The sequence below is a fragment of the Panthera onca genome, chromosome B2 (assembly GCF_046562875.1).
Source record: "Panthera onca isolate mPanOnc1 chromosome B2, mPanOnc1 haplotype 2, whole genome shotgun sequence".
Lineage (NCBI taxonomy): Eukaryota > Metazoa > Chordata > Mammalia > Carnivora > Felidae > Panthera > Panthera onca.
In genome coordinates, this window is record NC_138343.1 from 108562484 (window position 1) to 108589288 (window position 26805).

A 26805-nucleotide genomic window follows, 5' to 3' on the forward strand; every position below is an offset into this window, starting at 1 on the left:
TTTCTTCCTCAAGGTGGGGATGTAGCCTTAAGATGGACATTTGGTCAAGGACCAGCAGAACCAAATTCTGTAAATATTTCTTTAACCAGGGGAACATGAATAGTTTGAGCATGCTCTTTCTGAATGATGAGTTTCAAGAATAAAATAATGGTAACAAAAAAAAATTGATCTTTTTTTGAATCATACACCACACTGCAAATTCCCTGGAAGATAAGCTTCCCTTGTTATTGACTTAGGGGCCAGGAGAACCTTGCACCTATGCTAAATATGCAGCCATCTGCTCCTGTTCAAAATGGCCTCTTTGCTTCTGCTAATATTTTATGTCCTTGGCTAAATAAGCCAGAAATTTAATCTAATCTTATCTTACCTATGTGTGTGTGTTTTAGTGTTGTCTTCAACTTGAACATTCAAGTGCCTTTGCTCATTTCTATTAATTTTCTAGTCAGCAGTTTTCTGTTTATTGTATACAATAGCTTGGGAATACTTTCCAATGTACAGATCACTCTAAGTGTCAAAATTTAAGGTAGAATTAGGTTATATATGCTAAAAATTATCACATAGAATAATATACAAAATATATAACTGTGATCAAATTTGAGCTCACTGATGAGATTGGTACCCTAATGGGTATCTTCAGATGTCCCGGTCTTCATCTACAGAAACAAGCTTTCCTTGATAGTACACATATCTGCTAGTCAAATGATACCTATTGTGTCCAACAGTGTTACTAATTGCTAAACATATCAATTAAGTGCATGATAAAATCTCTTAATTGTATTAGTGCTAGACAATATACTTAGATTCTCAATATGAGATCTAATAAAACACTATGAAATTAGGAACATGCCTATCGAGGCACATCAAAAATTATTCAGAAAGGGGGACAGAAATGGGGAAACTTCACAGGGTACTTAATGCTATATATGGTAATAAGCAGCCACATGATTTCAGTCATGTAATGCAAGACTGATTTCTTCCTCAGCTCACAGTCCAATGTGGGTTGGTAGGGAGGTTTTGCTTTTCACAAATTCAAGCATCCAGGCTCCAGGGACACCAGGAAAGAGAACAGAAAGCTCATTGGTAAGGCACATCTACTACTTTATGCCTTGGCCTGCTCACTTATCATTAGTTAAGCTGATTAAATGCCCTGCAATATACTTAGCCAAGGAAGAGGAAACATTGTTGAACATTAACCAGTCTCTGCTGTGCCCATAATCCATTCTAATACTTTTTTCAGGCCAAAATAATTTCATGATAGTAAGCAAAATATTAATTTGAAAAATATGCTCTTACGAAAGTTAAAAGAAAATGTAGGCAGTTATGTTGACATAACATGGAGATCATTTAACCAAAAAAGCAAAGCATTTTGATTTCCATTATCTGATGATTTCTAATGAAACTGTAGTTAATTATATTTGATGTTGTGAGAGAAGGGATTTTAGAGATGCTTGTAAAAAGATGAACTTTAGCATTTTAAGAAAAGGCTAAATATAAATGTGTTATTTAACAAAGAACAAATGATACTTATTCTCATAGCAGATCAAAGCCATCTAAACCCTCGATTAGATAAGATTTTAACAGCCAACATTTTAATAACTGTCTACCCCAATGTATCTCAAATGCACTCTATTAGCAAACATGACAGTCCAATTATTTCCATGGTGCTTAGCAATTCATGGTGGCCTATTGCCAACAGTAGAATATGGAGTGGGAAACATGCCAAGGAAGTTAACTGATTTTAAAGGCTAAAATATTGCTAGTGCTGAAAATTCAAGGTTTATGTGAGGCTAACTGCCCTGACCCTGTTTAATTTAAACTCATTAGATAAGTAGGTGCCAATGTATTTACTTAAGTAATAACTCTTAATATTCTGCTGAAAAAAACAAGTAGGTAAGTCAATTTTGCTACAAAGAACATGTTGGTGAAATTTTGTCACATAGAACCTTTTATTTATCACTGGAGAATGTAAAACAATTCAAAAATATATTGCTAACCTATTATACATTGATCTGTCTATATCACAAAATCTAAAGTATGAAAAAGTTCACCTGTCAAAACAGGAAGGAAAAATGAGGAAACTGAATAAACTACAAAAATATGTCTAATATTGGATTGTACAGGATTTTTCTGTAATTTTATAACCAGTAAGGAAACCATAAAATAGGAAAATATAATCTGTTACTCTTGGAAAAGTCTGAATCAAAGAGAAATTATAACCACACCTGAGTGTCTGATCCACAGTAGGAATTTAATAAAGATATACTGAGTGACTGAATAAATGAATGAATGAATGAATGAATGAAGGAATGAATTATTATAATGCAGTTGAAAGAGGTCTGAACTTGGAAGTCACAATGGCTAGGTTCCATGCTATGCAATCACCAGTTAGCCTAACAAGAACAAATAATAATAGCTATAATTTATTGAAGTCTTGCTAAGGAGTTGTTAAAAACATGCATTAGATCATAATCCTATGACATAGCTACTACTATTATGCTCATTTTACCAAGAAGTAAAGTGAAGTACAGAGGAATTAAATAACCTGATAACAGAGCCAGGATCTAAATTCAGACAGTGTGCCTGCTGAGTTCTCAATTTTATCCACTGCATTATTATTTCTCCTCTATATAATCTAGGGATCCCCTCTGTACTTTGAGTCATAGCTTCATTGATGAATTAAAGGTTTTGGATTAGATGTCCTCTAGCATCTTCTGTATATCTAGATAGTTTACTCCAAAGTGGATTTGGACTCATATATGCAATTAGTACTCTAAGCCAGAGTTGGCAAAAATTTCCTATAAAGGGCTAGATAATAAACATTTTAAGTTTTGTGGACCACACATACTGTCACAGCTATTCAACTCTACCACTGTAAAAAAGCAATAGACAATACACAAAAAAAAAAAAAAATGAGCAGTGTTCCCGTAAAACTTTAACAGAAAGAGGGTATAGTTTTTTGGCCCATGTCTAAACCATCATATATAATAAAGAAATAGTGAGGATAGTTTTAACAAGAGTAATTTAGAAATATTCAACATCATTGTGCTAGGAGACATCCTGACATACAAGATGTTCAAGTCTTCTGCCATCATAACTACATCATTTAGGACATATGACTATCTGATGGTTTTTAGAAAGACAGACTATACAGATCCAAACACCAAATTTACCTGTCAGTTTTTATAAATAAAAGCATACATGGTATATTTAAAAAAGATATTTCCAAATAATGGTTAGATTTCTAGACTATGTCACACAAGCCTATCAGATGCATATTATAGCCAAAATAATACCAGTATGCAATGATACACTCACACATGCATTCACACACACACAGAAGGAAAACTTACACGTTTTAGTTATAATCATTGCTAAATAGAATTTAGTAAACTATTATTTTCATTAAAAATACATTCCGTAGCAAACAGTCAGTAGAAAAAATATTTGTACCAAGAATATAAGTTATTTCCTCCCTGCTTTACCTATTAAAAGAGCTGAGGGGGAAATGTGGTCTAAGGTTTCAAAATATGTTCCTTCTGTATCATTGTGATAATTCAGAACAACTATGATATTTCATTCAGCAAATAATCTGATATTCTGCTCTTGTGCCTAGCACTAGGCCAGAATTTCTGAGAGAGAAGAATTAACCTTTGCCCCTTTTTGAAACAAACTTAATTTTGGGGAGATGACATTGCCAAACAAAAGTGTTTACTACTGATACATTTGTTGAATGATATGCTGGCATTAAATAATCAGAGTGAAAATAAACAATTCAAAATAATAAGAAATAGCATGTAAGACTATGTAATTATTTACAAGAGGATGGTTAAGAAATCTTTTATAATTTAAGAGGAATGCTTTGGATTAGAGTGACTCAGTAAAGTTTTGTGGTTTATTGATTGTAATAAGGTTCTTATACTAAAGACAAAGTGGTGTAGGGGCATCTGGGTGGCTCAGCCGGTTGAGTTTCTGACTCTTGATTTTGGCTCAGGTCATGATCCTAGGGTCACATGCTCAGATGTGCTGCATATGTGCTGACAGTGCAGAGCCTGCTTGGGATTCTCTCTCTCCCTCTTTCTCTGCTCCTCACCTGCTCATGCACGTGTTCTCTCTCTCAAAATAAATATTTAAAAAGAATAGATATTTTGAAAAGCTATGTACCTATTAGAGAAATTAAACATTTTGTAAAAACTCCTATCACAAAGAAAATTTCAGGCTTCCCTGGGAAGTTCTACCAAACACTGAAGGAGAAAATATAATATTGTCTATATACAAGCTACTAGAAAATAGATGAACACTTCTCATTTTATGAAGCTAGTATTACGATGATAGCAAAATCAGAAGACAAAAACTATAGACCAATGTCCCTTAAGAACACAGACATAAAAATTCCTAATAAAATTTTAGCAAATCAAATCTGACAATACATAAAAATGATAAAATATTATGACCAAGTAGAGTTGATCTTAGGAATGCAAGGTTGGTTTAACATTAGAAAATATTGGCAAGTTACCATATCAACAGACCAAAAAAGGGGGAAACTCAAAGATTACTTTCATATAAAATATTTGATAAAATTATTTTCTAACAGAAATTCTATTCCTGTAACTCTCAGTAAAATAGGAATAGAAAGGATCTTCCTCAGCTTGTTTAAGGCATCCACAAGTAACCTATAGTTGCTAATGTTGAAACTCTTCCATTAAAATGGATTTGTCAATTTCTCTTTGCAGTATTTTTTTTAATGTTTATTTATTTTTGAGAGAGAGACAGCAGGGGACGGGCAGACAGAGGGAGACACAGAATCTGAAGCATACTCCAGGCTCTGAGCTGTCAGCACAGAGCGTGACACGGGGCTCTCACTCACAGACTGTGAGATCATGACCTGAGCCGAAGCCGGACGCTTAACCGACGGAGCCACGCAGGCACCCCTGCAGTATTTATCTTTTGAAAAGCAGATTTATTGGCATGAAATTTATAATAAAATTCATAAATTTCAAAGTACTTTTAAAAATATAGTCATGTAGCTATCACTACAATCATAACATAGAGGCCCCTCTGCTCTATGCAGAAAATCCCCTTTCTTCCTACCCACCCCCAGCCCTGGGCCTCTGGAAACCACTAACATCCTGTCACTATAGAGATGCCTTTTCTACCATTTCATGCACACGGAATCCTACATGTAACCTTTCGTGTGCATCAGTAGGTGGATACTCTTCAAGGCTGAGTTGTGTTCCATTTCATGGGATGAACTACACTTGTTTATTCACCAGTGGAGGTCTGAGTTGTTTCCAGTTTGGGACTATGATGAATAAAAGCTATATTATTCATGCATGCCTTTATATGGACACACCTTTTCTTTGGAGGAATACCCAAAAGGAATATTGCTGAGTCACAAAGTTAAGTGTGTGCTTAACTTCATTTAAAAAAGAAAGAGAAAACAAAACCCCAAACTTCCAAATGGCTGTTGCAGTTTTTATTCCTATGAGAAATTCAGCATGTTTTTCTTTTTCTACTGCATCATTTCCACCCACATATAAAAATGCTTCCATTTCCCATCTTAAAAAAGTCTTTTGACCCCCGGCCTCCTCCATATTCTCTTTCCCTGCTCAGCAGTGCTCCTGGAAGGACCAGTCTCCAGTCTTTCCTCTCAGCATCATTTAAACCCACTCCAAACAAACCTCACTACTCCATCAAAACTGCTTATCAAAGTCACCAAATCCAGAGGTCATTTCTTACTTATCTTTAAAAGTGCATTTTCAGCTTAAAATTATTCATCTCTCCATAAAGACTGTGGACTCTGAGTAGAGGTGCTGTTAGTTCATTTATCCTATCCTGAATATTAAAAATATTTCATTGGGGCACTTGGGTGTCTCAATCAGTTAAGCATCTGACTTTGGCTCAAGTCTTGATCTCATGGTTCTTGAGTTTGAGCCCTGCGTTGGGCTCTGTGCTGACAGCTTGGAGCCTAGGGCCTGCTTCAGATTCTGTTTCTCCTTGTCTCTTTGCTGCTCCCCCGCTCACGGTCTCTCTCTCTCTCTCTCTCTCAAAAACAAATGTTAAAAAAAAAATTAAAAACATTTCATTATACTTGGCAACCCTCAACATGTGTATTCAATGAATAACCGAAGGAATTTCTTTAATATCTTGGAACTGGAAAATCAACCTAGAACCCACAATTTAATAATCACAAATTTGGGTAGAATTTTGTTAAGTTTAGATTAATTTCTGAGATTTATTTTACTATCACAGATTCCTCAGATGCCTGTGTATCATAAGGAGGCATAACTACAGAGACGAAATGTTGGAAACAGATATTCAAAGATTTATATATGAGCACTTACATTTTTCACAAATTTGTTTTCATTGTATGATAAAATATAGTTTCTTAAAATGAATCCTGTAAGTGTACAAGGTACCTGTTCACAAAGGAGAAATAAAGTTTGTCCTAAGGACTTATACTTTAAATAATTAAAAAGGGGCAAGGTGGGGCAGTATTTTTTTCTATTCTAAAGAGTATTGTTAAACTAATAGGTACAAAAATAATTTACAGTGGTAGCTACACATACTAACATATTTACATTTTATTTCACTGAATTGGTAGGTCATTGTTCATAAGACATTTCTTTAACAAATGAAAACAAAAGCTTTCCAGTTGGAACTGAGTTCACCTTTCTAAAATGTAACTGTTATTATCAAGATCTTCAGTTTCCAATCAAAATCACCAATGAATATTATAAAACTAAGTCATAGTTCCTTCTCCATTTGTATTTCTAATTACCATGTAAGAATTTTTTAAAAAAGAAAAAGCTGCAATTTCTTAGTATCAGTAACAGTAACTCAGGAACAGAGTGGGTAGAAATGAAACCATAAACATTTTGTGAAACCATAAGCATTCTGTGAAACAGTTTTTCAAAATTAACTTTGAAAGCAGACAAAGCTTGGTATTTTGGGTAACCTAGAACTATCTTACTTAACTCCTATCAACCACAGCTAAAGGGAGTAATATGTCAAATTAACTTGTTCAATTTTCTTTTCTCAACTTTTTCAATGCCCTTTAGGAACACCATTACCGAGCAGCTATTGTTAGCATTTACAGCATAAAACCTAGTTCTGGAAGGTTGATAATGCAATATCCTAAATATCACAAAACTGAAAACTGTACAGTGCCAGTTGTTTCATGATACAAAAGGAAAAATGAGTTTGTGGATGAGCCATTTTCGGTTTAAAAAAAAAAAAGCTTGAGAACAGTCTTAATGGTTGATTTAAATATAAGCAATGCAAACAAAATGACGACTACCTATAATTAAAAAAAAACTTGTTAAAATCGCTAACTGAAAAATACTTTTGTGTATTCTTTCATATAATAAATGTGACAATTAGAGGAAAATAGACCTTTCCATATTGTATTAATAATCTCATTGGAGCAAAGCCTTCCATTTAAATAAAACATCGTGTTAGTCATTGAAAATAATTTAGAAATTATTCTCCTTAATGTTATGTTCAGTACAAATAAAATTTATCACTAAAAAAAATGCGTAACAAATGCTTATCAGTATGAAATAACCAATCTATCTTTTAAATGAACCATGTAGAGACATCTCACATGAAAAATTATAACTTGATATAGGTATCACAAGCAATTCCTAGAAACACAATTATGTCTGAGGACAATAGTTTTCTTAGCATTTGCCATGATAAATATCATTTATTTCCCCCACATGTTAAATAAATAGTTGTGGCTTTGTCTATTTTTCCTTTATATGTGAAGACAAGATATCAAGAAAACAACTGTCTTCCTTGTTTCTATGGACTCTCTCTCTGGCTAGTCAAACAATTATTTACAATGTTGCCACTTCATTCAAAACTCATTGGAAAAAATATTTTAATCTTCTGGTGAAGGAAGAGATGTAGGTTGGGACTAGCTTTTAAATACAAAGAACTAGAAGTAAATTAGATCTGACTCTAAAATCACCTTGCAAAACAAAAAACTTACAAAAAAGAATTTACTTCATGTGACAAATTGAGCTATATCTACTATTCAAAAAGTCTCAGCATTGATTGACAATATACATATTCACAAAGCATATGCTGTTATAGACACAGAAAACGATTGTTTCCTTTAAACAGATATAAAACGTGGCATTCAACTGTGTGTGCCACCATCTATGTGCTCTGCACTCTAACATTGCGCATGTCCCTCAGCACCACTGGTCGGTAGTTTTGTTCCAAAATCTCCATGTATTCAAAGTAATCACTCACTCGAAACCCATGCAGTGCTTCTTCCTGTCAAAAAATACAGAGAGAAGTTAATTCTCATGCGTAAAGAAACACATTCTAAGTTAATGAATTTAAATAGTTGACTTTTTTTAAAGCTACAGACAGGGTTTTATGTTGCTAGTAAATTGTAATTGCTTTTTATGTAGTAGGCTGTGTATGTATGTGATAGCAAGAAATCATGTCCCTATGAAACAAGGTTGTCTGTGTTTAAAACCAAATATGCTTTACAGCTAAGAAAATATAAGATAAACTCTTAGTTAATGAAATCTTCCCAGTATTTTGGATAGTTTCAATTACAGAATGATTGTTCACATTTTTAGTTAGTAAAGACCCTAAAGCTTATCAAAGGATACTATAATGTTGTAAGAAATATCTTGTTCTACAGCTATGAAGGTTCATAAAACCTTCAATAGTCTGTAACTCATAATGTTGGTACTATGCATGTCTATGCTAATTCTGAATTTAATGGTTAGTGTCCCAAATGAGGCACTCAAGAATAAATTAAAACAATATGAATATTAATTTAGAATCTTAGAGACTTTTAGAGAATTGTGTCTATTTCTTTTAGCATTTCCAAATACTAGCTATGCAGTACCTACCCTTCAAAATAAAACAAAAATTCTGAAGAAAAATCATACCTGATTCAATGTAATAAGTATCATGTTCAGAATTTTGGAGATTATTTTAAAAACTGGACAATTCATGCCTTCCTAGACATTACAGTTTAAAGGTAAAAGTTACTAACAAAAACCAAAAGCAATTTAAAAAGAGTAAGAGATAATATATTATCATATACCAGAAATTGTGTTATAGACAGTTTACAGATGAGACACATGAATGTATAACACCTAGAAAAACATCACATATGCAATTTTCAATAAGAATACTTGTAAAGGCCTCCCTCAGATGTCACTGTTCACTCCTAGGTAATAGTTCACAGCTTACAAATAACTTGGGAGAAGTTATACTAATTTTACCATGCATCACCTAAAATATGGGCAATCTGGAGGAATAGCTGGTACATTAAAAAATTTATTACTTATCTACAAGTCTGGTGTTATATCTTTTTTTTTTAATGTTTTATTTATTTTTTGAGAGAGAGAGAAAGAGTGAATGAGCTGGGGAGGGGCAGGGAGGGGGAGGGGTACAGAGGATCCAAATTGGGCTCTGTGCTGACAGCCTGAAAGCAGCAAGCCCGACGCGGGGCTCAAACTCACAAACCGTGAGATCATGACCTGAGCTGAAGTCAGCTGCTCCATCATCCAATGGGCCACCCAGGTGCCCCCACATGTCTGATGTTATATATAAAAGAACTAAATGATGTTAAGTTGTATGCAAAGCTTTACACCATTAAGGGTAGAGTTAATACCTTCCAACATAAAAATCTGAACTCTATTCAATTAACACAAATAACTGTAATGTTATCTATTCTCTTATTTCTTCATTAACTCATTCATTCTCATTGTATGTCAAGTTCTTGGTCATATCTTGAAGACACAAAGATGTCTGCAGGCCCCTGTCCTAAAACATTAACAGCTGAAGTGTATATTGTCTCCAGTTTTATGTATAAGCAACTCAAAGTGAAGATGTTCATCTTATGAATAGCAGAAACACTAGGTTTTTGTAATTTCTCTATAAAAAAATATTTCACTTTGTTCTTTGGGGAAAATAGGATTGAAGTAATGCCATTCTTACTGTTCTAGAATTCACTTTAAATAGTTACTGTTGTAGTCACAGAACTATTTATGGATTTATCCATTCTCTTAATTCAAATTATGTGTGATTTGGTACTGATCAACTCATTAAAACTATATCTCAGCTGGTGAGAAATTATAGTAATGTGTTAATCTTACCAGATAAAGGCCTCAATGCCAGAAAAATTGCTTTAGTGTATATTCATGATTTTTAAAAGAATGTCTATTGTTCATCAACTAAATCACAACAGAGGATGAAAGCATTTGAACAATAGCTCTAATAATTCTTTTCTGGGCAAACCTAAGCAAAATATATTGAACATCTTTTAATTATTGTTTCACTTAATTTATAAATAAAAACTACCTATGGAGAACCATAGCTATCACTTGTTTTAAATATATTTTTTCCTTAGAATGTTTTCCAAATTATGGTTTCAATTTTGGACAATAATTTTAAAATAAAGAGAAAATATCCTGATAACTACATTGAAGAGACACCTTTAATGCAAACTGGTGCAGCCACTCTGAAAAACAGTACGAAAGTTCTTCAGAAATTTAAAAATAGAGGGGCATCTGGGTACCTCAGAAGTTAGGAGCCCAACTCGATTTTGGCTCAGGTCATGATCTCACGGTTCCTGAGTTCGAGCCCCACGTCAGGCACTGTGCTGACAGTGCAGAGCCTGTATGGAATTTTCGCTCTCTCTCCCTCTCTCTCTGTTCTCTTCCTGCTCGTGTGTGCAAGTGCACTTTCTCTCAAAATAAACTTTAAAAAAAAAAGTTGAAAATAGAACTACCCTATGATCCAGCAATGCACTACTAGGTATTTACCAAGGGATACAATACTTATTCAAGGGGACGCATACACCCCAATGTTTATAGCAGCATTATCAACAATAGCTAAATAATGGAAAAAACCCAAATGTCCACCGACTGATGAATGGATAAAGAAGATGTGGTATACACACACACACACACACACACACACACACACACACACACACACACACACAAAGAATATTACTCAGCTATCAAAAAGAATGAAGTCTTACCATTTGCAACAACATGGATGGAACTAGAGAGTATTATGCTAAGTAAAATAAGTCCGAGAAAGACAAATACCATACGATTTCACTCATATATGAAACTTAAGAAACAAAACCGATGAGCATAGAAGAGGAGAAAGAGGGAGGCAAACCATTAAACAGACTCTGAACTATAGAGAACAAACAGGGTTGTTGGAAAGAAGGTAGGGGGAGTGGGCTAAATGGGTCATGGCTATTATGGAAGGGCCTTGTGATGAATCACTAAATTCTATTCTTGAAACTAATATTACACTGTAAACTAATTGGAATTTAAATAAAAACTTGAAGCAAAAAATGGCAAATAATTCTTATATCGAGGTCATATTTTATAAGAGAAAAATCAAATATTCATTTTAAAAGAATGTTTTTAAATTATGTAGTTCATTATTTAAAATTCACAATTTATAACTCTGAATAAAATCTTCAGAATCTCCAAATCTACTTTCTGTGTTCAGAGTGGCATATTTTTCGTTTTATTCTAAATGTTCTCTAATGACCTTTTTACTGGATAACTTTACTTTGCAATTACAACCATCTAGACTGCCAGTTTATCAAACTATAACAGACCATTTCTTCAGAACACTGCTTTATCATTTTGTTTATGGACTTAAGTACATGGGACTCTGTATAAAAATATGAATCTCCTTATTCTTTTTTTTTTTTTTTTTGTAATCTCTATCTCCAACATGGGGCTTAAATTCATGACCCCAAGATCAAAAGTCACATGTTCTACTAACTGAGCCAGCCAGGCACCCCTGAATTCCCTAATTCTTTAAATAGGTAGACATATGTAATTATATCTGGCAACACTATGCCTTTTTATATAGACAATGCACTACTTCTTCAAGAAAAGCATTTTTTTTTTAATTAGGTTACTTCTGAAGTGGTTTACATATTGGTTAGAAGTTCATTTTGAGCAAACTGCATTTTCTTTTTTGTACCTAATAGCTTTTCAACCAGTATGCCTTCAATGATTATCTCTCTTATTTCTGGGTTTCAAATGTTGAGTCATCAAAAAGCATTAAAAATTACTATTCTAAACCACAGTGTTTCATGTGCATTCAATATTACATGATATGGCATATCCACAGCTTGCCTCTCATTTGCATATAGAACTCCGTTTTCTTTTACTAATGAGAACATTTAATTAGAAGGTCCACTGAATTTAAAGTTTTTTAAAAAGGTAACCAGATTAGTCAATGAGAGACAACTTGATATACTAGAAAGAGCACAAGATTTCGATTCAGACCAAAAAAATGGTTCAAACTCCCCTGTAGTAGTTACTAGATATATACACCTGGGGAAGTTTACTGACACTTTAACCTTCAATTTCTCATGTGTAAATGTAGCACATGAACTCTTTAGCATGAACTATAAAACCTTGTATGATCTGGGTCCTGATGCCTAACTACCTCACCTTGTTCTAGCCACGGTAGTATCTCAACACTTTCTAAGTGGACCAAACTCATTTCTCCCTCTAAGCTTCTGCCCTTGCCTTTTTTCTCATTTAGAACAATTTTGTCCAGAAGTTGCTTTTCCTTGCCTCATTAAAGTCTCTGTTTCTGCTCTCAGAGTAGGCTTTGCTGGACTCTTTATCCAATAGCACCTCTGACTTCCCTTACCATGTTTAAGTTCCTTAAATTAAGATTTATCAATACCTAAAATATTGTATATTTATTTAAATATCTACCAGTAGACTGTAAGGTCAATGTGGGTAGGGATATGACCTGTTTTGTGACTATAATGCCTCGGACACAGCTCTTGTACAATAGTTGAATAAGTCAATGAGTGAATTAACAATGCGTATAAATTCCTTTGCCCTAGTGCTTGGCATTCAATAAGCACTCAAGGTGTTAATGGTGGTCATAATAAGAACATCTTTGTTAACTGACGGTCTCTAAAATGGCTAAGATAGATTTTCTTGATTGCACTGCAAATCTATAATGTGAAACATCAATGATTATTGACTCCAGTCTGTTTTTCTTTTTTAATATGAAATTTATTGTCAGATTGGTTTCCATATAACACCCAGTGCTCATCCCAACAGGTGCCCTCCTCAACGACCATCACCCACCCTCCTCTCCCTCCCACCCCCCCGTCAACCCTCAGTTATTCTCAGTTTTTAAGAGTCTCTTATGGTTTGGCTCTCTCCCTAACTTTTTTTTTTCATTCCCCTCCCCCATGGTCTTCTGTTAAGTTTCTCAGGATCCACATAAGAGTGAAAACATATGGTATCTGTCTTTCTCTGTATGACTTATTTCACGTAGCATAACACTCTCCATCCAGTTCTATCTACGTTGCTACAAAAGGCCATATTTCATTCTTTCTCATTGCCAAGTAGTACTCCACTGTTTTCAACCCCTTGACAAAAAAAATAAGGGAACAATCCACTTACGATATTATAGTACAGTCTTTTCTTGCAACTTCTCAGGAATATGCCTATTATGGAAATCAAGCTATACCTATCCTTTCAAGCATTACTTGTACCAGCAAAGGTTTCCAAAAATAATTTCCAGCAGAAATGTTTTTAGAGCTACTGCAAGCCCTGTAAATTTGGAATCTGAATCAAAGATAAGGCTTTCAGGGTGTTAAATAGATACAAAGTACAAAAAGATCAAGTGTACTTACTTACATCTTACTAAGTAAGAAGTAAGAAGCATCAAATTATATTGTAAGAGTCACATGTGAGAAGGGGTTTTGTGAACTTAGTTCCACTTTTTACCTTTGCTAGAGATGGCTTCTTGTGTGTTGTGTTTGACCTATCATGAAAAAGGAGCTTCTTTCTCGGTTAAAGTGATAGAAAAATAACCAATCTGCAAGTAATGCTTTTTTTCTAGTACGCTTCTCCTGGGGTGCTTGGTACAATTCGAAATTCCTAAGCCCCAAAGCCCCAAAACTTCTGAATCTCTGGTTTTGGCATCCTGTATTCAAGTTTCAAAGGTGCATTTTTACATATCCTAGAAGTTTCAAGCTATTTGAGGTTTTATACTAAAACGTGACAACTCAGGCCTGTTGTGAAAATTGTTTTGGTAGGCCTGGGGAAGAGTCTAGATGTGTCAGTTTCAATAAACATACTAACGATCCTCAGGATCAGGGGAGTGTATATAGCATGTGTGGTTCTGGACAGAATGAGGCTCTTAAATATTCACTATAGTGTGTGATTCTTAAAATTTTTAACTCCGGGGCACCTGGTTGCCTCAGTCGGTTAAGCTTCCAACTTTGGCTCAGGTCATGATCTCACAGTTCGTGACTTCAAGCCCTGCGTCAGGCTCTATGCTGACAGTACCAAGCCTGCTCTGGATTCTCTGTCTCCCTCTCCTACTGCCCCTTCCCTACTTGCACTCTCTCTCTCTCTCTAAAATAAATAAATAAATAAACATTAAATTTTTTTTTTTTTCAGCTGAGGGGTACATGGGGATATGTGATGACTAGAGAGATGATCCTATCTTGGCTGGGTAAATGAGAGATTAGGCTTTGACCAGATACAATGTAAGAGAATGTTCCTGACATAGCTCTGAAGTACATGCCAGGTAATCTATGATATACTAAGATGTCTAAGTGCCTAGAGAAGAGAAAAATGGGAGCAAAATATATATTCTAACTGTAGACTCAGGAAAAAGGCCTATTTCCTTTGTTCTCTATACATCTTTTTCTTCAGTTAATAAGAGCAACAGGGGTGCCTGGGTGGCTCAGTTGGCTAAGCAACTTGGTTCAGGTGTTAGGGTGGCTCTTTAACTTGGCTCAGGTCATGATCTCATGACCCTGAGATAGAGCCCCGGCATTGTACATCATGCTGGCTGTAGGGCCTGCTTAAGATTCTCTCTCTGCGCCTCCCCCACTCACACTCACTTGTGCACTCTCTCTCTCAGGAAAAGAAAAAGAAAAAAAAAAGAATAGGAGAAGGATGGGACAGGGATGTAGAAATTCAAATAACTGCTAACTTTTTTTTAAAGCACTTGCTATGTGGCAATGTTCTAGAAGTATTTTACAGATATCATCTAATTACTCCATGTAATAGGTATTATTTCACAGTTAATTATACGGATGAGAAAACCGTGGCACAAAGAGGTTAAGCAACGTGCCCAAGCTTACAGAGTGACAGAGCCAGAATTTGAACGCGGGCAGACTCGAGTGATATAAGAACAACGAAAAACACATATCTGCAAACCACTGTTGACATAAAACTGAACATGTTTTATCTATTCCCTCAGATGGTGAATTATTTTTAGTACCATGTATACTTTTGTCTGTTAAAAGCTTAGCAATTCATGTGATGTTTCTGTCTGATCTCCATTCCTTACCCTGTCAACATGATCTGGTAACAGCTGCAAGAACAACAAAAACAAAATTCCTCTTGACAATTTACTGATTGGATTGAAATTAATCTGATTTTTTCATAATTATAAATTGATTTTGCCATAACATGCAGGATTTAGTTGAAGCATTCTAATTAAGTATTTTGAGCCTTCACAGCCTGATTTTCACTGGAAGGCAATCTTTTCCCAGCCTGGCATTTCAGTGAAGTTTTCCCCAAGTCGAATTCAATTGAATTCACAAACTAAACCAAGATTACTGCCAGCCTATTATCGCTAGAGAGAAATGCAATATAGCCAGTTGGCTGAAACAGTGAGTCTTCTAAACTACTATTAAACTCTTTCTAAACCGGCTTGCTTGCGTGAGTGAGAGAGATGACTCCACTTAAACAAACAAACAAACAAAACTTTACACTTCCAAGCTCACTGGAATATTTGAGAGCACTATACTTATCTTTCTGGGTGATGTTTTCCTTTCTAGTAAGTGTGATGCCTACAGATTTCCTGAACCTTTATCTGTCACAGATAAAAACATTTAAGACCCTAAGTCCAAGGACTAAGCTCTTCAGCATACCTTCAGAAGTTGCTTTTTAGCTCAGTAATGATCTATCAATTGCCACAGTGTGGGGATAACGCACTTATTATACATAATATATAATAACGCTGCCCTATTATCAACCTACATATTTGTTGTGTCTACAAAGATGTTGTGAAAAACTCAGAAAATACCTTGCTAATAACAACTTATATTCATGCCATTCATTAATCATTTAGTGGTTTAGTCAAAAAAGGAAAAATAAAGTGTTTGGGTTTTTTATTTTATTTTTTGGTTTTGTTTTTTAAGTAAATCAGGCCTGACTACGCTCACCACCTGGTCTAAGAAATTCCAAGTCATCTTTTTAATACACTGATCATGAAGAATTGCTCAGTGGGCTATCAGAAAAGTAGGCAATGAGTCTAGACTCTCAATTACCTAATTTAAGATCTGGAGCCTAAACCAAATTAATACAAATGGGTTGATATTGTCTCAACACTATCTGCTTCAGACAGATCATTATTATTCCTAAAGCGATGCTTCTATCATGTCACTTTCTGTCAATAATTAACCAGGAAAAAACTGCATATTTTCAATCTTCTGGAACCGTCTAGTACCTGAAGTTTTCAGGATAACTAATAATAGTTGAAAACACGTTTGTGGTTTTTCAAAATTTTTGAAACATTCAATTGGGTCTGATTATTTGAACATTGTTTACAATGGATGCTTGTTTTATCTATTTTTATACAATGATTCAATATCCTCCTTTTAAAAAGTAGTTTTATTATAAAAGAAGGACCCATTCTTCAAAAATAAAAAAAAAAAAATAAAAATAAACCCACCAAATACCCTAAAAAGTAAGTCCTCTGTTCTACTTCACCTCTTCCAAAGCAATCATTTAAAAATATGTACAGTCAAGAAATAGCATGTAATCTATATAAGAATATTATTATGGCTGTGGTATATGTGGAGAATTATTAAGTTTTTTTTTTCCACCCTTTGCACAAGTCTGAGATTTCTGGATTAGAAAGTATAATAAAACATAATTCCCCAGGTTTAATCCTTTAACTTCTACTTGAATGAGAATTTTTGAATCATAGAACTATTTTTGACTTGGGTTGTCTTCCAAGGGAAGGGAAAATTAAATCACTTTATTAACCAAAGTTTCATTATTGGTTGATACATGAATAACTAGAAAATAGTCTGTATGTATTTATATACATTGGAAACAACAGACCATAACAGGGCTTAATAGAGTAACAGGGTATGTAAATGCATATTTAAATAAACCACACTGGAATTTATCACACAAGAAAAATAACTGCTCACCAAAAGAGATCAGTGAACTTGAGATTTACTTGCTGAAAACAAAAAATAAAGTGAAGCCACAATATCAGAAAGATATTTCTCCTAATCCCTCAGATGACTGCTAACAGCAGAGCAAGAAGTAAGGTTAGTTCCGGGACAAGTGCTAAAATTAATTCTTTGCCAACATGTTATTCGTTTGGATTTAAACCAATTCAATTAAAATTTTAGTAATTTAAACAGGACTTGAGTAGTAACCTTTCTCCCCTCATTTAAAAATTCTTTAAACTGACAGCATTATCAAGCAGTAGAGAACTCAACAGAGATGAAACTGCAATAATCACCACCATCAATCAAAGAATTCGGTAATGTTTGTTATTAAATGTGAACAAAACTAAGTTCATCTTTCCCTTTATATTTTTTATTTGTTTATTCTGTCAACAGATATTTACTGGGCACCTACTATGTGCCAGGTACTGTTCAAGGCATTGAAAATACATTCATAAACAAGATGGACAAAATCGCTGTCCTTGTGGAATATGCACATTATACTGAGAAAGACTGACAAAAATATATATAAAATAATTTCAGCTATAAGAGATACCAAAGTGGGATAAGAGGTTATAGATTTACAGGTTAGAGGATATTCAAATATAAGCCCTTGGGAAAACTTCAGACTCTGAGATTCCTATGAATTGACCATGGCAGTGACAAAAGTGTCCCTTACTAAATAGGAACCCACATTTTTGTCCTCAGCATAATTCCCATTTGCTTAGCCATTCCTGTCCTCCAAATTACCTGTTGCAGATAACGTTTTTTCTTTTTCTACCTAAGTTTTCATTTTACATGTACAACCACTGTCTTGGTATATTTTTTCATTAAAAACATTCCTAAGATCATAATTCTAGTGATACATATAGAAAGTCTGTGACCTTCTGAATTCAGTATCTCTATGAAATAGAAATGCCTGATAGTTTGGCAACTTTGAATAATTGATGGCATTTATTTACAGAAAATCATTATTAAATTGAAAATAGCTCTGACAAGATCTAGTGGTAAAGAAAAATGACAAAGAATAATTAAAGAATTAATTAACATAAATATTATTTGTTGATCCAGAGAAAACCTAGCAAAGGACTAATGCAGGTCTGGGTGTGTGCATGTGTATGTGTGCTTTGTGGGAAGGTGAAGGTAGCATGGGGAGGGAAACATACTTCAAATTCAAGGAAAGATTTTAACGTAAAATGAATACAGTTGGATTCCCATGAAGAACTGCACACAGGGATGTATTTACTGAACATGTGTTTCCTAAAGTCCAGAGCTTCAAAAGTCCTATTACTGTGAGAAACAAACTGAGCAACTATATTGTATTTAAAACATTAACTTATGTAAGGTAGTGACTATTTAAAAAGAATGTTATGATGGAATAATCTTTCATGGAAACATTTTATAAAAATAGGTGAAAGTTTAAAAAATATAGAATATGAAGGTATAGGAAATTACATGAAATGCTTTTAAAATGTTTCAAACCTCTGTATTGACATAGTAGCTTGAACTTTTAGTGACCAAATAAGGTAGAAGGAATATAACAAAAAACAGTGTGTGGAGTAGCACGATGGCTAAAGGCCAAGTTTTGAATCCCAGTAGCTTAGCTACTTCACATCCCAGTCCCACTGCTTCTTACCGTGTAATCTTGGGCAGCTTACTTAAGTTGGTCCCTCAGTTTCCTCAACTCTAAAATGAGAATAATAGTACCTACTCTAAAGGTTGTTTTATTTTAAGTTTATTCAATTATTTTGAGAGACAGAGAGAGCGAGTGGGTGAGGGGCATAGAGAGAGGGAAAGAGAGAATCCCAAGTGGGCTCCACACGTGGGGCTTGAACTCACAGACTGTGAGATCATGACCTGAACTGAAACCAAGAGTCAGATGCTTAACCAACTGAGCTACCCAGCTGCCCTGCTTAAGGTTGTTTTTAGATGACTGTCTAGAAAAATATCTGATATTAAGAATCAAATTAAAGTTAGCTGTGAACTCAACCACCATGTTCCCCCTGAAGTTACTTACTTTTAGGAAAACCTGCAGATCTTGAGTCTGAGTGTGCTGCAGAATGTCTTGTTGTAAGTGTTTGAATATAGCTATACAGATATACACTTGGTAATCAGGACCAAGGAAAACACAAGTAGCGATATAATGGCAGATTTCTATCCAATCTAAATAATTCCAAAAACACTGAGTTATCCACTGTAGGCATATCTAGAAAAAAAGAAGTCAGTTCATTAGAAAGCTTATAAAACCATACTTTTTTTTAAAAAAAGCAATAACCACTAATTCATGCAAAAGCAATGAAGCGCTTGGCATCCGATCAAGATAGAAAGATATCCTGCACACAGGGATGCTTCATCTATTTGCTTAACGTGTGAGAAAACATTCATGGCCTAGGGACCCAGGACTTAGAGGTCACTGATGGTGTTCACACTGCTCACATACCTATTGCTAAATGCCTTCTTTATTCAATATAGTCCTCTTAACCACAACATCAGTCTGCTCTCTACAGATAACAAATGCTAAGAGACCATTTTAATTCAGAGATGGGAGTTTTTTTTCTACCCTACCTAATAATCACACATGTATAATTATGCAGATGACAGATTGCTAAATGTTACATTAATGCGAATGGACTCTTGCTGAATCAGAAAATAATTTAAATCAAACAGGATTATATAACATAAAAACTGGGAGCTAATGTGGAAAATAACTTAGAAGTGAGACTTTTACAAAAATCATTTATCTTACTTCTTGAATAACATTCAGATAATTTGGATTACAAAATGTATACATGCCCATTGTGGAAAAAAATACAAAATACCCCTTTAAAATAGAAAAGTTAAAAAAAAACACACAATAACAATGGGTGGAATTGTGTCTTTCCCCTAAAAGCATGTCCAAATCCTTGGATTTGGAAACATTATTTGGAAACAGATTTTTACAGAGGTAACAGCGATAAAATGAGGTCACTAGGGTGAGCCCTATTCCAGTATGACTGGTATCAATTAGAAAGGGAAAATTTGAACACAGAAATAGACATAGAGGGAAGATGAAAAGGCACACATGGGGAATGTCCTACGAAGACAAGAGGACTGGAGTGATGCATTTACAAGCCAAAAACCATCTGAGGTTACCAGAAATTAGGAGAGAGGCATCAAACAGTTCTTTCCCTAGGGCCTTCAGAGGGTACACAGTCTTGCTAACAATTTTTTTCTTTCAAGTTTATTTACCTTGAGAGAGAGAAAAAGAGAGAGGAACAGAGAGAATCCCAAACAAACCCCATGCTGTCAGCATAGAGCCTGACATGGGACTTGATTTTGGGAACCTTGAGATCATGACCTGAGCCCAAATCAGGAGAGTCAGACTAATTCCCCAACTGAGCCACCCAGGTGCCCTGTTAACACTTTTATTCTGGACGGCTGGCCTCCAAAACTGTGAGTCAATAAATTTCTGTTGTTTTAAGCCACCAGTTCATGCTATTTTAATACTATAGTCCTAGGAAACTAAGATACTTTCCAATATTTTAATTTTCATTTATGGTCTACAAATTACCATTGAGGGAAAATTTCCTTTATTGAACCTACTTTTCTTTTTGGAGGTGGGGAGCAGGGAATGGCAACAAATATAATGGCTTCTCTCAATTTATCATAGATGTAAAAAACAAAGATAAACAAATTTTCCTTTGTTCTACTGTTTTGTCCTTTTAAAAATATATTCTTGAATAGTTTCTAAAACTTATTTTTAGATCTGATACACTTTCGAGGAGTGGTTGATTCTACCTTAAGTGCCTTTAACATGGTGTATTAGTCTGCTCAGGCTGCCATAATATAAAGTGTCACAGACCAGGTGACTTAAATAAAAGAAATGTCTCTTCTCACAGTTCTGAAGTCTAGGATCAAAGGGTTGGCAGGGCTACATCTCTCTCCTTGGGTTGGAGATGGCGGTCTTCTATGTTTTCATATGGTCTTCCCTCTGGGTATCTGTGTCCAAATTTCCTCATCAAAGGACAGTGGACAAATTGGATTGTGGCCTACCCTAATGTACCTAATTTTCATGTAATTACTCCTTTAAAAATCCTATCTCCAAATACAGTCATTCTGAGGGTAGTGGTGGTAAAGATTTCAACTTATGAATTTCAGGGTTGGGTAATACCATACCAGATGGTATTACTGAATTTTTGTTTTCCATATGCCTATTTCCTTATGTCAACCATTGACATCTTAATTTCAGATATTATGGGCATATCTTTTCATTTCATTTTCCACTCATATTTCCTATTATTGATAATACTGACTATAGATCCCCAAGCATTTTTTCTTTTTTTTTAATGTTTATTCATTTTTGAGAGAGGGAGAGAGAGAGAGGGAGAGAGAGAAAGGGAGAGAGAGACAGAGAGAGCAAGCGAGCGCACGAGCAGTGGAGGGGCAGAGAGAGAAGGAGACACAGAATCCGAAGCAGGTTCCAGGCTCTGAGCTGTCAGCATAGAGCCCGACGTGGGGTTTGAACTCACAAACCATGAGACATGACCTGAGCTGAAGTCGGACACCCAACCAACTGAGCCACCCAGGGGCCCCTAGATCCCCAAGTATTTTTTTCTGTTTTTTAATTGTAATTCTATTTGCAGGTATAAGATTTTGCTTTATAAATATTATGTGCTTCTTCTATTATGCTCCAAAATCTATTCACAGAGCCTATGAGTAACTCAATATTGAATTTTGTGTATGAATATTCGATATTTATGAACTGGGAGAATGTATTTAATTTCCTTTTGTCTCAACTTTCGTCTTATCACTGATAGGATTTTCCCCTCAGATCTTGACCTGGAGGGTAGCTTGGCATGCAGAGTTCATTACCAAACTTCCATTGCCCACATAGTATGGCTCTACTGAACTGGGGAGAAAATATCTCCTACTCTTACTTAACTAGACAGGTTGAAGCAGTCAGTGGTTCTTTGACTAGAAGTAATACTTTTAATTCCCTTAGTGTCCTGCTGCCAGGGTTCTGTCTCTGTTCTATGCTATAGTTATTAATGCCAAGAAACTTCTGGCCATGCTGTGTTAATAAAAATGAATCTCCAGATGAGTTAAGGAGAAACAAAGAGTCGAAACTAGTACAAATGGACCCTGCAGCCAGGGGTATTTGTCCGTCCTCTTTCTCAGTAGCCTTAGTGTTCTACTGGATGGACCGTGTGACACTACTGATCCTCAACTCATTTTGATCTTAAAACCTCACAACTCTATATGGTTCAAATATATCTGAAGCTAAAATATATATAGGGAGATACTCTTCCTTATTAGTTAAAAGAAAGTCACCCCAGAATCTGCAATCAGTTATCATACATAGTTATTAATGCAGTTCAATTTTCTGGTATTTACATACATTCAACTATTGTTTTCCGTACATTGTCTACTTTTCTTCCATTAAACAGAGATAATGCCTATCTTTTTCTACACATGGTAAATTTAGAAGAGGGAAAAAGATTATAACTGAAAACACTTTGAAAGTATATAAAGTGCTATTTAAATGTGATTCTATAACAAAGGTACAGATGTTTGTTATTCATTTAATATTTATCAAGTACCTAATATACAAATAAGCATTATAATTTTTAACCGAAAAAGGGACATTTACTCCCTGTTCTCATGGAGCTTACACTCAAAGGGGAGATGTACTTTTTCAATATATGTCCCTCTTCATTTGGCAGAAATTATATTTGCTATTCTGTGTACAAGATGATTCAGAATTATTAAACTGTAATACAATGCTAAAATAGTATTCCTCTAGAAGAGTGAGCAATGAGTCACAGTATTCAGTCCTTAAGCTAATAACTTCTCTATCTTTATAGGATGAAAAGGTTTGCAAATCAGCTGATGAACTAGAATTCTAAAAGGATAAAGGAAAGAGTGTGTCCAAGCAGAATGATAAATTCCTAAGACATTTTTAGTGTGGAATTTTCCAAATATACATAAAATAAAAAAAGCTATACATGAACCAGAACCATCACAGCTTCAAAATTTTTAGTGATTGGATAAGTCTCTTTAGTCCATCTCCCCCTACATGTAGGTTCCCCTTCTTTAAACTTTCTAAGAGAAAACACATAAGTTGCTATATATTATGTCTGTGTTTGCTTTAAAACACACAGAAAATCTTAGTTACCAATGCCACCCATTTTTGTTTTTATCACACAAGACAAAAATAATCATAGAATACCAGCACTACCATGAGCAATATGATTACTTCAAACAGTATTACTACTGTTCTTTGCCTTTAGACAACATATCACTTGACACATACAGTCAAATTATTGTATTTAAAGTGATTCTCATGAGTTTATACCATCAAATGGGTTCTGGTGGGTTCATTTTATTCAGTTTGACTTTATATTCTCAGGGACAGAATATGTTTATTTTGTTGGTTATATACATTTATATCGTATAAAATATTTAAGTGATTCTAAGGCAAAAATACAAAAGGTTTATTCATTTCTTGATCTCATTCCTTCTCTATCCCTATAAGCAATCATTAAAAAAAGGTACATTCTTTCATGTTTTGTTTTGTTTTTTTAATTTTTTTTTTAACGTTTATTTATTTTTGGGACAGAGAGAGACAGAGCATGAACTGGGGAGGGGCAGAGAGAGAGGGAGACACAGAATCAGAAGCAGGCTCCAGGCTCTGAGCCATCAGCCCAGAGCCTGATGCGGGGCTCGAACTCACGGACCGCGAGATCGTGACCTGAGCTGAAGTCGGACGCTTAACCGACTGAGCCACCCAGGCGCCCCTCTTTCATGTTTTTAATATAAGCACATGCATTTGTATCCCACTCTTTCTTACATAAATGGTAACATACTAAACACTTTCTCTTCACCTTCTTATCACTTAACCAAAGGATCCTGTATATCATTCCACCACAATATACAGAAGGATTTCTCATTTTTACAGGCATGGTATTCCACCATGGATAAGCCATAATTTTTCAACCAAGCCTCTATATCTGCATTGTTTCTAGTCTTCTGATACTATAACAGTGCTGTAACAAACACCTGTACGTATCTTCAAATTTTTGTCAGAATATCTCTGGGATAGATTTCTATAAATGAGATTGTTGGGTTAAAGGGAAAATACATACATATGTGATTTTGCTAGATACTGCCAAATTCCCTCTTATAAGTACAAACATATACTGTATTTTCAAATCTAAGCAACTGAGTTCTTAAATTCACCGAAAAATATTAGTAGTTCATGAAATGGTGTACAAAGAAAAGGAAACAAACTAATTAGGTTTGTTTTTTATTATAGACCAATGTTCCTTAAACCTAATTATACTTTAAAACATTTAAATGTGTTTTAGGCTTCGAGGAAAGTACAATACACATCAAAATGTATCACAGCCTTCCTAGGAAATTTTGCTCTTCAATCATACTTAAGCTGCTAAAGGACATTAGATAAACATAATTATTTTATCCGAGGTATATAATTCTCACTTGTATCTAGAATTGAAAAACAATCTTCAAAACATTCCATAAGAATTAAAAAAAAAAAAAAAAAAAAAGTTTGGCTAGAGCAATTATTTGTGGATACCTGATTAAGCCAGAATAGGTATGAACTGAATGACCAAGTTTTAGGATTCAAAGACAATATTTTTAACAACTCTTCTGGACTCATTTTATTTGCCCACACCATAGAAAGAATATTAGCAAAATAAGAAAGAAAATTAATTTCAAAATCAAAAGATGTGGTTCCAAGTGAAGTCTTTGCTATCATGGTAACCTCACTAAATTCACTGACTTCATTGATTCTTAATTTCTCCATCACATGAAGCAGTCAAAATTTTAAATGAGATGATATCTGGAAATATACCTTTTACACTGCAAAGAGTTGTTATACACATACTATTTTTGTTGTACTTGTAAGTGAGATACTGTGTCAGACACTCAAAGAACTGGAAGGTAAGTCAGGTACACATGCCTTTAAGGAACTTCAACTATTAAAGAGGTAAAGGACATAAAGAACTATTCCACAAGGCAAGACATAGATTTCTATTAGAAGCATAGAAATAGCACACAAATTCATATCTACTGATAGTTCAGCAAAAAAAGTTTCCATTTGGACAGACATAAAGGATAAGTCCTTGACATATTAAGATGTGGCACAGGGAGAAAGAAGGTACTATTTCATGTGGCAACCTCGGCAACATGAGGAGAGAGAAAGTGTGGGGATATATAGATTTATGAATAGGACTATTAACAAGAAACATTCTGATTTGCATTTGTGTAATTTTCATTTTCAAAAAACACTATGTCACAAAGTATGAAATGTTAGAATAGTTTTCTTTAATCCAGTCTTCATGATGAGAGGAGAAGAAAAAAACAGTAAATGAGAACAACCAAATGTTTTTCTAGAGTATATTCAGAGGATTATCCATGTTAGCCTACTTGCTGACACAGTACAATATAATAATGATATGCAGAATAAGGACCCCACGAAATTATAAGAGATAAATCACTAAAGATATGTAGTACTTCTTAAGCTAGGAAAGTTAAATAAGGTCCAATAATGAAAAGTGTTTTACCAAAGGTTAAAATTGTTCAAAACGCTAATCAAAACGTGATTTTCTGTTCATTTAAAAAGGAAGACTATATATTTGAATTTCTATTTTCCAATCTCAGTTACTCTTAAACTCTAATCAACATATATTTCTAACTACTTTTTTTTTTTTGTATTCTAGTCGAATGTGTATTTTTACTCTAGAGATACGTGTATTTTATTTAGCAACCTGCTCACAAATCCTTCATTAATCAACCAATCCCTTAGTGTCTGTAAATACACAACTTCAAAAAGCACTGCTCCTAATTACATCAAAATGAATAAGCTTTGCAATACAAAATCTATATCCAAACGATTACTTAAGCACCTATACCTATTCATTACTTAAAAGTTGTTTCATATTTTATAATTAGCAATAAAATGGCAAATTATATCAACAAAGCAACGATATATACTTAAGGCACAAAATGATTTGCTCACATAGGGAGTCATTAAAAAGGAATTTTACATTAGATAACTTAAGAAACATAACATTACTGCTTAGAAATTTTTATTAGATAAATCTGCTATATTTATGCAATTTTAAATCGATAAAGAAACACCAAAATGATAAAAAGGTATCAAATTGATATGGTGAGGCCTAAGGTATTGCACGTTTTTCCCACTGTTTGTGGCAATACATTTTAAAATTAGAAGATATATGTTAGGAACTAATAAATGAATGGAGGTATTAGACAATATATAGTATATTAATCAAGACTAGAATGGCAAAAGAATTCTCAGGAACATTTTGTTCCCTAGCTTGGATTTTTAGGAGAATAGAAAGAATAGATTACTGAGCTTATAGTAAATATTTAAGTATCTACTTCCAACCAGAATTAAACATTTTAGGATTTAAATTTCTGAAAAGTGTTTTATGTACATGCTGGGTTAGAGCACCATGGCCAAGAAAGAATATTCCTTTCCACTACATGTAATTCCTCATTATATTTAGACCTATTAACTTCAG

At 34.4% G+C, this 26805-nt stretch overlaps 1 protein-coding gene and 1 long non-coding RNA gene across 2 annotated transcripts in view; one reads left to right on the forward strand and one right to left on the reverse strand.

Moving 5' to 3' along the window:
* LOC144616417 (uncharacterized) overlaps nucleotides 1-26805 on the forward strand; it is a 105807-nt gene that overhangs the window by 24309 nt on the left and 54693 nt on the right. The window lies entirely within an intron of this gene.
* The window catches only part of TBC1D32 (TBC1 domain family member 32), a 200708-nt gene continuing 180382 nt past the window's right edge, over nucleotides 6480-26805 (reverse strand). Inside the window, exons 33-34 of the mRNA XM_060616533.3 lie at nucleotides 19272-19460; nucleotides 6480-8283 (exon numbers count right to left, since the gene is read on the reverse strand). Coding sequence (XP_060472516.3) covers nucleotides 8164-8283; nucleotides 19272-19460 — 309 coding nt within the window. The 3' untranslated portion in view covers nucleotides 6480-8163. The remainder of the gene's footprint in view (nucleotides 8284-19271; nucleotides 19461-26805) is intronic.